The 12697-nt window shown below is 39.0% G+C and overlaps 2 protein-coding genes across 4 annotated transcripts; both read right to left on the bottom strand.

The window, feature by feature from the left end:
• Positions 1-134: 134 nt before the first annotated feature.
• Positions 135-2264, bottom strand: LOC133864895 (UPF0481 protein At3g47200-like). Its single transcript, XM_062301331.1, has 2 exons — positions 1980-2264; positions 135-1583 (listed from the first exon to the last, which is right to left on the bottom strand). The coding sequence occupies exon 2, from the start codon at positions 1547-1549 to the stop codon at positions 248-250; it is 1302 nt and encodes a 433-aa protein (XP_062157315.1). The 5' UTR covers positions 1550-1583; positions 1980-2264; the 3' UTR covers positions 135-247.
• A 2620-nt stretch (positions 2265-4884) lies between these two features.
• On the bottom strand, positions 4885-12460 carry LOC133864901 (uncharacterized). 3 transcript variants are annotated; one of them, XM_062301350.1, is made up of 9 exons: positions 12195-12460; positions 10911-11670; positions 9395-10209; positions 8853-9138; positions 8538-8744; positions 7654-7827; positions 5909-6106; positions 5681-5794; positions 4885-5488 (listed from the first exon to the last, which is right to left on the bottom strand). In XM_062301350.1, exons 2-9 carry the CDS (start codon positions 11613-11615, stop codon positions 5162-5164), a joined length of 2826 nt encoding a protein of 941 aa, XP_062157334.1. In that variant the 5' UTR covers positions 11616-11670; positions 12195-12460; the 3' UTR covers positions 4885-5161. The 3 variants fall into 3 exon arrangements, with proteins under 3 accessions (XP_062157334.1, XP_062157341.1, XP_062157329.1); XM_062301357.1 differs by having other exon boundaries at positions 10911-11675; XM_062301345.1 differs by lacking the exon at positions 12195-12460 and having other exon boundaries at positions 10911-11924.
• Between the last annotated feature and the right edge of the window lie 237 nt (positions 12461-12697).

Raw genomic sequence — 12697 nt, forward strand, 5'->3', positions numbered from 1 at the left:
GCTTGCCATTTGGTGGCCACGATCACTAGATGACTCGCAGCCACCAGATTGTGTGGTCCGACCACTCCGGTTGGTGGTGGGGTGCGCGGACAAGGAGTGGGGTGTAAACTTTTTTCTGCCACGTCTCAGGGAAATTAAGGTTGTAAAATGGTTGTAAATTAATGTAACATTACTCAAAGTAAAAATAATAGACATGTTAAAGTATAAATCACCAACAACTAAAACACCGGCCAATAGCACCGCCAGATTAATAAGAGAGAATGGAAAATAAAGCCTGTATGAAGGTGAGAATGAGTATGAAAATTGCGGCTATGAAGGAAGAGATCGACCATGGATTACTGAAATAGTCACGCATCAAGGTCGCTCTCCATCTGGGCCATTGATCTCTATAATACTCGTTAACATCATGAGCTATCCGACCATAGTAGAATTCGGAGATAAGAGTGTCGTTGTACAGCCCGTTGAAGAGATTGGACACGTCTTCTGTACTCAAAGCATGCACAACAATCTCTTCATCGCAGAGCAGGTCCGCATCCTTGCTGGTATTGATGAGGCAATCCAGGAATACTGCATAAGACGTGAACTGATCCCTGCAATGGCGGTCACATTGCTCATACGCTATGAGATTTCGGAACAAAGATTCTGAATTCCCTCTGACTTTTATGGGAGGGATTTCAAACACCCCTTTGCTGAACTTAATGTTCAAAATGTCGTCTGGAGATCCCTTCTTGAATACGACTCCAGCCTGTAAGAGATCTGTCACCGGAGGAAAGAGTTGCAGGTTTGTGTTTTCAGGCCTTCTACGACCGGAGGTGGAAAGTAAGCAGCTGTGCAGTAAGTCAAGTATATGCTTAACTTCACGATCATTTGGTCTGTATTCAGCTGGCACTGTCGTCAACATCATCGTCTCAAAGAATTTGAGAACAAGCTTCGCTAGAAAATGGGGTTCTTGTTCGCTGACGGCTACGGTTACGTCGGTTAGCTCAAACAAGCGCTGGAGAATAAACCAAGGAATTTGGTTTTCCAACAAAATCACGTCATGATACAGATTTTCATACATCCAGGACGTGTTAAATATGGGGTCATCTCTGTGTCTTGGTACTACGTAAGCCTCTTTTCGAAAGAGCTCAATCAGAAAGCAACCATCAACGACCATCATTTCTATGAATTTTTCGTCGTTTAGACTGAATGGGTCGGCATAATGATCACGCGCACGCTTCTGTAACCTTCTAATACTTTCAACAATGTGCTCCAAAGTTCCCTCTGGAGGTGGTGGAAACCGTTCGAGGAGGGATCCTAGGTACCACATTTTTATCTCTTCCATGGGGGCTAGTCTTTTAGTGCCACGGTGATAAGGGCCAATGGAGACTATGTTAGGATCATAAACATTCTCGTTACGCCGGCGAAGTTTCTGGGGGACTCTGAAAATGCTACTCTCTACTAAGGACGGTGAGTCATGGCAAAGCCTTTTAGTGATGGAAGAGGCTAAAATTCTATCTAAGTTAGACACTTCAATTGAAACATCTGCAACTTCATCCGTCTCTGCCATCCCATCAAGCAACTTCCCAATTAAGCCCACCAGTCTGTACGTCCCAAAAAGCCCATTTGTGGAGTGTTAAATAATTCAATTAATCATTTCTTATTAGTTTAAACTCTTGAAATATGCCATGATTTAATAAAGAGCGTAAAAAAGGAGAGAAAGAACGCAAAGAAATATAATCAATATGTTAGGAATGATCTGAAACATGGTTGTACTCCTAAAACAGAGGAACAGATTCTCAAAGTCATCTTTTGGCAAGTGAGAGCCAGAATTTTTGCTGGTCTGTGTGTAATTGTTTTCATTTGTTAATAGAAAATGCTCATTTATCAAAAAAGAACAAAAAAAAAAAGGGTTGGTCCACTTACACGCTAGCTAGCTAACAAAATACATAACCAGATAGACAAAAGAATTTGAATGAACAGAAGTTATGAAAGCCTACCTAGCTCGGTTATGTAGCAGCTTAAAGAATCACCCTGAAGCAAGTGCAAATCATCAACAACTGATGCAATTAATATATATATGATTCTGGGCCCTGGCAGTCATCAAAATTAAGCTCTCAAGGATAGAGGAAACCCACACGGTTAAGGGGATTGTTTGAGTGAAAGAATTCTCCGCTTGGAGTACGAGAATACCACAAAACTCCCTCTCATGATCTTATCCATCCTTATCCCTAACAGTAACAGCCACGAACATCATGCAATTATGTTTCATAATAAGTCGCCCAATCTCCTCTCCTGTCTTAATTAAACATCATTACGTCGAATGTCAGGTGATGAGTAATGCTAAAAGGAAGACTTGTGTCACTTTTGAGTCATCTCAAAATTAATGTAATTTTTAAAATTATCATAAGATGTATGATAGATTACTATTAAATTTTGATCCAATAATAATTTTAAGAAAAATGTTAAATTTATAACACCAACCCTTCACATGGGGTGGACCCCACACACTAGGGTCCACCCTCATGTAAAGAGTTGTTGTGATGGTGTTGTGTATGAATCAAATCCGTAATTTTAAAAGATACGTCAAGAAAAATATAAGTCTTTTTTTTTTTAACATTACTTGTTAGGTGAGTGTTTGTTGGTATAACAAACAGCTAACACAATTTTGACTTGTTCATTTGAAAAACGAAATAACAAATTGGAAACTTGTCTTGCAAGCATATGCATGATTGAAACTTGAAAGGAATAGATTTGTCGTTTAGCTCTCTCTCAGTCCAACGTTTGTATTTTTCCTCTTCCAAAGCTAGCTTAGTGTATATATATATATATATATATATATTAATTAATAGCCTTCATTACTTGTTGGCCAAGTCGCCACGTAGCCTGACAATGAAATTAACCGAATCATTAATCAACGACGAAAACTACACATGGGAAAACGTTAGGTAAACCAGTGGGTCAGACCAATCTCCTTAGTAGACTGGCTAATCCTCTATATATAGAAACCGGTGGGCATGTGATTTAGTGGATTTGGATTAAGATTTTGGGCTCAGAAATAATTGGAATTATTACGCATGCAAGTCGGCTTATCTCTTTTTTATGTATGGATGAGAATTAAGGGCAATAGACGACCTTATTTTACGGGATCTGAATCCTATATGTACCATTTCAGCAAAAAAAAAAAACTAATATTCAGAGACGACTTGCTTTTAGAACTTGCGCATGCATAATTCGCAAATACTCCATACAAACAAATTGAGAGGCAATACTGGTTATGTTTTGTTTACATTACTCTTGTACTTTTCCGAAACAAGGATCTACAAAATCTGCAACATAGAAGAATGCATACAATATTATCCTAATTAAGTACATTATCTACGCATATACTATTACGTACCAGATGGGAACAAAAGAGTTCACAAGCAATCATGTTTCTTTGTTATTTGGTTATTATTATATCTTTGTTATTTAGTTATTATTTATCTAGTAGAGTCTATCTTTAAGTAGGGATAAAATGATAGTATGTTATCCCTAAGTAGTTGAGTATTATCTTTATTAATAGTTGTTAGTGATAGGATAGTCATAGGATACATCTCTATCCATATGGGAGTAGTTTATGTTTATCGCATTTCTTTGTAATTCTATATAAACCTATTGGGTTGATAAATAAAGGTAAGCAAAGATTATTAATATTCAACTCTTGAATTGATTTGGGAGGTATTAAGGTTCCTCGAACTACCCATACTTATCCGTTATGTGTTTGAGTAATTAAGCACGTAACATATACATACATGTCTGGTGAGAGGCCTCGCTTGTTTCCCAACAAGAAGAAAACAGTGTTCGGGTTTGCAGCCAATTTAGCATTTTAAGCATGCAGCTTCTGCTTAATTGTAAGTCGTGATTGAGCAAAGAAACTGATGGCATGACGTGGCAAAGCTCAACCTATTGCTTTATTTATTTATTTCTGAGCAATACATATATTGATAAAAGAATTTCAATAGAAAACGCTATGAAAGATAATCTCGGTTAAATGAGTTGCGGCTGAAAGAATTTAATTGATAATGCCAATTATCAAAAACTAGTGCGGTATGATTCTGGCAACGAATACACCTTTTCTTTTCTTTGAAAAAAAAAAATATAACAAGAAGAAATAGTGGTCTTGCAAGGTATGATCGAAAAGAACGGTCGTTTCATTAGTTATCCCTCTATATTTCTTCTCTAGCCTCATATATTTATGAATTTGTTGTGTAATTCACCATGTAGCATAACAATAATATTGCACGAGATCGGAACCCTAGAATTAGACTATTTGAGTTGCACATAATTCAAACAATTTCACATAAAGGGAGCCCGCATGTACCAGGCAGCCAGGAGTATAGGTTCATCTTATCAAGATTATTTCAAATTATTTGTTCGAATTTGAGAAAATTCAGACAGATGATTATGAAATACCATTATGGAACCCACTTGACTGGATAAGACCGGATAAGTGGCTGGACAGTCCAATTTTTATTTGGTTAGGTAAGTTCCATAAGTGGTTTATCACAGCCACCTGTTTGAGTTCTCTCATATAAGGGTAAACAATTTGACAGGATCCTAATCCAAGTTCATCTGCTGAAGCAAGTTGGTCCCTACACTACATCCCCTTCTTGGTAGGAATGCCCAAATTGCATGCGTGCAATTCAAACATTTGGGGATAAGTAGTTGCTAGCATATATCATCTTCATCTAGTCTCTACCCAAATTTGAGAACTTATGGGACTCACCTGATCGGATAAGTAGTTAGGTAGTCCAAATTTTATTTGGTCAGGTAAGCTCTATAAATGCTCCTTCACAATCACCTTCCGAATTTGAAAATTCGGACAGAAAACTTGAGGGGATCCTTATCCCTCTAGAACACATATAGCGAATGTTGCCTAAAGTTGTATTGTGATTGGGCTCAGATAGAACATGGGCTATTTGTCCGTGCAACTCAAGACTATCCCATCATACTGTCCTAGCTAAAATAACCCAATGACGGCGAGCCAGCTTGTCCAGACTCATGCATGATTTGCAAATGCTGGTGAAATTTTAGTTATGGTACTCAGTAACTCTCATGGGATCAAGATACACTAGATCTCAATATACATACATACATACATACATCGGTGAGAGAGAAGTAGATGAAAGAAACAAGACTATTAACCATCTCTCCATACTTCCCGCAAAAGTTGATACCTGACAACCTTTCGACCACTGCCTTTCTTCGGCATCAAGTTGGGTCTTGCTGAAGTAGAAGAAACCCGGAAGTTGTCTACGACAATGGAAGTTATGGGTGAATCCAACTCGTCAAGCTCATTGTCACTTGTGTACGCTTTTCGAAGCACTGACGATCCGTTCATCATAGATTGACTTCCAACCTCTCCTATGATGCCTGTTAGTGAAGCTGCTGGAGGTGGTTGATAGACTGTTGGAGCAGCAGTGCATGGAAAGCTTGTGATAGTATCTTCCTCAGCCTCAAGAAGGTCCTAAATCAATATAAAACCAAGCAGAAGGAAATCAAGGCTAATACAGTGAGTTCCATGCAAACTCGTTGTTAGTTAGATTCTGTAGTAACCAATCACATGAAAATTAAGAGAGGAAGAAATGAAACCCATGTAATCTTAGCAGGAATGAAGGAGAAAAACTAAGAGGGGAGGCAAACAAAGGGATGTACTAACCTCAGAATCCAGGGCCTCAAGAACAGCCGCTGGAATTGGGTCTGGGCAAAACTCATCGGGGACAAAATTGTTAAGAACCCCCTTGATCAATGATGCACCAAATTTGGGGCATACCTACATATATTAAAATTTTAACAGTGAATAGGGTAATTGTTCCCCAAGAAAAGTGAAGCAAAAGAACAGGGAGAATGAAAATCAACTGAAAGTGTTGACGTTGCAGGATTTGACCTCTTTTCTTGTGGACCTATCCCCAAGCATTTCAAAAGGAAGCATCATGAGATCACTCAATGCATTAAGGAGATGGAAAGCCTTGAAGGATGTCTCGCATTCGGGTTTCTTGTCACCATCAAGTTTATTCTCATCTTCACAAGCATCGCTATCGTCAATGCCAAATAAATCCGTAAGCCATCTTGACCAGTTCCCTATCTGAAAGCACAAATACAAGAGAGCAATAAACTCTAATCAAGAGTACAAAGAATCGCTGATTCCTTCATAATAATAGAGCTTGAGGCTATGTTTTGCTCTCATTCTTTTGGAGGAAGTCCAGAAGACATATTTGAAAACCTTCAACATAATCATGAATGTGAAAGTTCATGCATATCCAAATGGAATATAACTCAAAACAGCAATGCAGTTTAAAGCGACTCCGAAGTGAAGCTGAAAAGTAGCAAACTTTAAAGGAGAAATTTTCTTGTAAACCTACGATGGAAGACCAATATTAAGATAATTTTTGCATACCATCAATGATAAGGTGGCAAAAGTGTTATCAAAGTGGACTCCTCTTGCAAAATTTAAAATAGACAGGTTGTGTAGTAACCCCCAAAAAAAAGGCTTCTCTGCAGTGACATTATACATCTTTTAATCTATTCATTTCTGATGTCCAACATGTAGCTACTGAAGAAACATGGTCACAGGCTCACGAAAAGGGTATAAAGCACCCAAAAGTTATAATAATTAATTATTCATCCAAAAAAAAAGTTATAATAATCAAAATATATTTATTTATTTATTTATTATTATTATTATTATTATTATTTTTTTGGCCAAAGAATAAACCGTCCACTCTTTGCCATCATATTTAGGGGTGGGCAAAAACCGTCCACCCAACTTCTGACCCTTCCCCGACTTGATTCTGACCCGACCAGGTTGGCTTCCAATAGAGGACAAGTTGGAATGTTGGATGTCGGAAGCCATTTTTCAATTCCGACAAAAGTTGGGTCAGAAATTGAAAGCCCAATAGATTTTCCAATAATTTCCTACCCGACCTGATTTTTTTTTTTTTAAAAAAAAAAGAAAAAAAATACAATTACGAAACACCAAGTCCTGGCCTAAGCAGCGCCATTTGGACCTTTGGTCAGCAGCGTCAGCTCTCTCTCTCTCTCTCGAACTTTCTTGTTGCACCATTCGACACAAAGACAAATCATCTCGTCTCCTTCTGGCTGCGCCAATGCCATTATGTGTTCGTCTTCGCTTGTCAAAGACGAAGAGACGAAGATGAATCTGTTCGTCTTCTTCAATGAAGACGAAGATGAATCTGTTCGTCTTCTTCAATGAAGACGAAGATGAATCTGTTCGTCTTCTTCAATGAAGACGAACAGATCTTCGATTCTTCGTCAACATTCGTGAAGTTTTCGAGCCGAGTACAACTCCGACTGTTCTGACCGACTTTGGCTTTTCGGAGGTGAAGGCGGCTCGGAAATCATCTCCGTCGGAGGATTTCCGACTGTTTCGACGAGGGGGAAACCGAAAGAGGCATTTTCGACTCCGTCGGAGTCGGTGTACAGCCCTAATCATATTCTAACAAGTGGAAAAAAGTATGTGAGATATAGTGTCAATGAGCATTTAATTTCTCAGGGCCCATAAAATCATCCAAAAGGACTGAAGCAGATAAAAACAGCTAAATTCTCAGAGATAAGAATGAGAAAGGTGAAAAAATGATGATATCAAAGTATCCCACTGAAAAAATTACTCACAGCATTTTTTAGCTGCACACCAGACCCAAAGCTTGATTTTCCAGCGGGAATGGGGAGAACCTTAGAATCACTAATAGGATCAGAAACAGGATCTGTCGGCATCTCTTCAGCTGATTTACGAAGAATAGCATTGAACATTGCCACATCTAGTCTACACACTAACTGCTCCATTACCTAGAAATACAAAAGAAATAGCACATATTTTCTGCCAGATTGCATTTCCAAAATTGTAAAAATTATCTCAAAATTCACAGTAGACAAAAAAAATGTTCTGAAGAAAAAAAAAAAACCCTTTTTTTTTGGGAGGGTGGGGGGGGGGGGGGGGGGGCTAATATAAGAACCCTAGCCCTGAGAATCCACTAAAGACTCTGGCTGTTTTAATTAGTGTTCAAGGAGTTTTGAATTCCCAATGTCTTTTGTTTTTCAGCACTTACGCCACGCCACTAGGCCCAGCAGCCCTAGGCACATGATCTAGACACGCTTAAGTAATAATGGGCTCGTAACTGGTCAAGTACATAAGAATGTGTATGTTATCAGGGAAAAAGAAATATAGGTTGCTAAGGTGGCTAGAGCAGGTATTGATTCCAAATATCCTGCATATGCAGGTAACTTACAAAGATTCAGTGACAGAGATTACCATGAACATACCCTCCAATTGATTAATTTTAATGTTCATGTATCTAGTCAAGAATAAATCAACCACCAGAATGGATTCATCAACTTCAGGGTTTCTAAGGAAATGTACCTCCCCTCTGTTTAACTATCACATGATCATACACATTCACAACTTGGCTTTTCCATTTTGATACACAAACTAAAAGTGTACCATTTAAGAATCTCATTCCTGTATACCTATTTGAGGAATTTTCAATGCATTAACATACCAATTTTGCGAGCAAAGGCAAGCAGCCACACTCATGCCCTCCAGCTCGAAGAGGACAAAGCCTTTCACAAGCATCCTTAAAAGCCTTTTTCCAAAGATCTATCGAGAAGTTCCCCTGCTCCTGATCACCTAAACCATATCTCCTTGCATGGGTTTTCCTTGAGCCTGAGCTCTTAGCAGCAGCAGGCTGCATATGTGGAGTCAGAGTCTGAATCACCGAAACAGCAAATGAAATTAGCCATGAACTATTATAAAAAAATTCAATGTGAAAGAACTTAGCAGAAGCAACGGCAGAGAGAAAGAGAGAGAATTTGACCTGCCACCACACAGACTCAATGATTCGGTTGAAGATCCAAGCCTCAACATTTTCCAACGCAACTATATATGTCTGTGGGTCCTCCCAGTCATCAAAATATTGCACTGTACTATTTTTCTGTTCCTCATGAAGAGATGACTCGTGCCGCTTCAGGGAAGACGTCTCACCCAACCCATTCCCACCACCACTACCATCAATGTTTGGTCCAGCAGATAGTTGCAATTTCTCAACAGCCTGGCTGACGATTGCCCTCAACACAATTGAGTTTGACAACCAGAAAGTCAACCTGTTTAACGAAGGCAAAAAAATTTCCCTGAAGGTTTCTGTGTTGAACTAGAAAGCCTGGCATGAGTAATATGTATCACTAAAAAGACAGCTAATTGTCCTTAGCTTCAGCTAACTGGGCTTCCAATTTTGACAATTTGCAAAACAAGATCGATTTTCTCTATGATGGAAATATCAGCATTTAAAATCTGCCAAATTAATAATGCAACATCATTTGCAAATGCTTTAAAAATTCTAAAAAGTGGGTTTGTTCATACCTCGGAACATCATTTCCACATGCTTTAGCAACCAAAACTAATCCTGAAACAGCAGCTCTAGCTGCACTTGCCCTATTAGCTGGGGACCTCGCTTTACAAGCATGAAGATAGAACCTAGAAAGACGCCGAGCCGGAGCATGGACCTTGGTGGCAGAACTCCCATGCTCAGCAACCACTGAATAAAGGGCAACCTCGACAGCAGCAGCTTCCTGCAACTCTTCCTCAAGCATTTCAATTTTAGATTCTAATTCGACTTTGCCATCAGAAAAGTCATTTATTGTTGCTTTACTTTCAGTAACCACTGAATAAAGGGCAAGCTCAACAGAAGCAGCTTTCCGCAACTCTTCCTCAAGCATTTCAATTTTAGATTCTAATTCGACTTTGCCATCAGAAAAGCCATTTCTTGTTGCTATACTTTCAGTATTTGAATGACTCGGGGCACTAGCAGCTTCTGGAACATTAATATTGTTTCCCTGTCCCGTGAGCTGACTGGTGCTTAAAATCTCACTGCTATTGACAGAGTTGAAAGGGAACTGAACAGACTTCACATGCTTTAGTTTATTAGTTTTAGGAACACTTTCCTGAAGTCCAAGTGAATTCCTGCTGAATGAAAGAGTATCATTCCTTAATTTGACTTGCTTACGGGCAGCGTCTTCTGATAATTTACCAACTAGTTTGTCTTCTTCTACATGATGTTTCTTCACCCCTAAGATCTGTTCTTCCTGTCCATTTTGTTGCAGCTCCTTTTTCTCTCTGTCTTCCAGAATCCCAACATTAACACTTTCTCTGTTATCCTTTGCTGATGCTGATTTGTTCTGCAATTTAATGACAAATGGCTGTTCAAGTACCCAAAACTACACAACTAAATCTGCTAGGACAAAATAAAGACAAACAATCAGATTGGTTCCTCCTGACATCATCAGCACAGCACACAGGCAGATCTAGAGCTGCAGTCCATTGACTCCACCATTTCCTAAGTTCAGAAGTATTACACCAATGTAAAAATGAATTTGGATGAATGCAACGAATCATTTACACATTTCTCTTATGAAACTTATGCAACTGGGTGACCTAAATCCATACATATTTTCCAGGCCTATGGCTAAAGTGGCATGAGAGCATCACAGGCTAACAAAAGATACATTAGTCGTCTTATAAGTAACTTAAAGACAGTACAACTTGAAGAAATTCATCAACTCAGAACAGGCACATCCATTTACGTTTGAACTTTGCATCCAACTGAGCCAAAACTAGTCAAGAAAAACATAATCATGCAGGCATAAACTTACACAAATATTAATTCCAATAATTATACAATAACGCCAGGAATTTCAAATCATGTAGAACTGAAATTCCTATTCCACTTCAATTTCAAGCAGCCAAAAAAAGCTAAAATATTTTGTGGATGACACAAATAAAGATGCTCAATGCAACAGAGAAAACAATTCATACAAAAAGGGGATAACATTTTTGATACATTCAGTGAGAATGATAAGAAAGTAATGATATTGAGCACCTGGTCTCTTTGAGGTGGTGAACACCCTGTAGTCTCAAAAGCAGAAGATGCAATGGTTCGTGATGAATGTGATGAAAAATCTTCATCAACGTCTTCATCATCATCAGTAAAAGATGCAATCTCAGCTTCCTCATCATTCTCTTCATTGGCCAATCCTGAAAAGGATTCGCTTTTGTCCAGTGACACTTCCTTTGACAAGCTGCCCTTTGGTGATGAGCCGGAACTATCTCTATCAAGAGGTTGAATGTTAACATAAAGAACTGGTTGCACCGAGCTCTTAAAACTCCGTTTGCAGTTCACTTTAGCACTTATGGTTATGGTTTCCTTGATGACTCCATGATCTGCAAGATTTATCGCAGCCGACCCTAAGAGTTGACCTTTCACTGCCCTGTCCTTCCGAGGCTCATACAAGTAAAACTCTAAGCTGTTCTTCAGAAAACTCGCGCGGGTTGCGGTCTTTTTGGATGCTTCCCTCCATAAAGTAACCGGAAGCCTGAAAGACTCGCCGATTCCAATCCTCCCATCCCCAACACCACAAGTAAAGGACCCAGAATTCCTATCACCATTTTCCCACTGAACCACCACAGACTGAGCAGATTTCAAAGTCTGTGACTGGGGCCATGGCTTGACCTCCTGTACATGGATAAGGTAATCAACCTGAAATGAAACACTTTTTCGACTCTTTGATCTCAGCCCAAGCACCATTATACTGAAAAAATTCCGGCTTGGCCCTCAGCGGGTACGATCAGTCACAATGCATCTATGCTTATGAAACCATAACACAATGAAAGATTACGATTAGAGAAAATAAAAAACTGGCGCAAAAGTCCATCGATTATCGTATAATGGGAATAAACAAAAATGAAAGAACATTTACTCTGAGCATAAGAACGAGAATGAAAACAAAAGAGAACGTGGGTAAGTCTCCAAATCTCAAATTATTAACAGTCTTGGGCATGACTTACCCCACACATTCATCTATATAAAATACACAAAAATACATCATATATTCCTGAAGAGGAGCCCCACAAATGAACTAAACAAAATCAGAGCCCACAATCATTTCCCAATTCATAACACGCCAGAGAGAGAGAGAGAGTAAAAAAATACCAAAAATCCAACTCATACAGAGGAAGCTAATTATATGAAAATGGTATCAGTAACGGTCAAACAATGATTTAAAATGAAAAAGAAAAAGAGATGGTCGGCGACGCATTCAGAGAAACTGTGATTTATGGTTAGGTGTAACAGCATCAGATCCAGATAAAAGAATCAAACACAAACCTTAAGATCAGGTAAAAGCGCAAATAAGCCAAGAAAACGTAGAGCTTTGTTGAGTAAATGTATGTACTGTAGAAATGAGTCACGCTGATCAGGATGAATGCAGAAGAGAATGATTGAATGAATATGAACAGAGGCTGGGATTCCCTGTTTGTCCAGTGCTTGTCAGAGGTGAGCTTTAGTTTTCTTTCGAGGTCAAGTGTGTGAAAAGCGTGCTTTGAATATAATGGAAACTGAAAGGCCAAGAAAAGGTTGGGGGGGGGGGAAGGAACAGGAGGCACGAATGGGCGTTGTCATGGGATTACGAACTACGAGAGGACGATGTTGAGCTTCCGGGCCCAGTTATCCCTTCTATTGGGCTCCTTCCTTCCCCAAAGATAATCCCCCTTTTTTTTTTTAATTATTATTATTATTATTTTTTTATAAATCACTTTTGGTTTAATGGAGTCTAATTCAGCTTTAAAAACCCATTTTAGTCATTTTCCAGGTGGCCTCTCTCTCTTTCT

The sequence above is a fragment of the Alnus glutinosa genome, chromosome 1 (assembly GCF_958979055.1).
Source record: "Alnus glutinosa chromosome 1, dhAlnGlut1.1, whole genome shotgun sequence".
Classification (NCBI taxonomy): Eukaryota; Viridiplantae; Streptophyta; class Magnoliopsida; order Fagales; family Betulaceae; genus Alnus; species Alnus glutinosa.

Coding starts and splice junctions, on each gene's coding strand:
- LOC133864895 (XM_062301331.1), bottom strand. CDS start 1,549: ATGGCAGAGACGGATGAAGTTGCAGATGTTTCAATTGAAGTGTCTAAC.
- LOC133864901 (XM_062301350.1), bottom strand. CDS start 11,615: ATGGTGCTTGGGCTGAGATCAAAGAGTCGAAAAAGTGTTTCATTTCAG. Junction 7,828..8,537: donor TGCCTTTGCTCGCAAAATTG/GTATGTTAATGC, acceptor TTGTATTTCTAG/GTAATGGAGCAGTTAGTGTG. Junction 5,795..5,908: donor ATAGGTCCACAAGAAAAGAG/GTCAAATCCTGC, acceptor TAATATATGTAG/GTATGCCCCAAATTTGGTGC.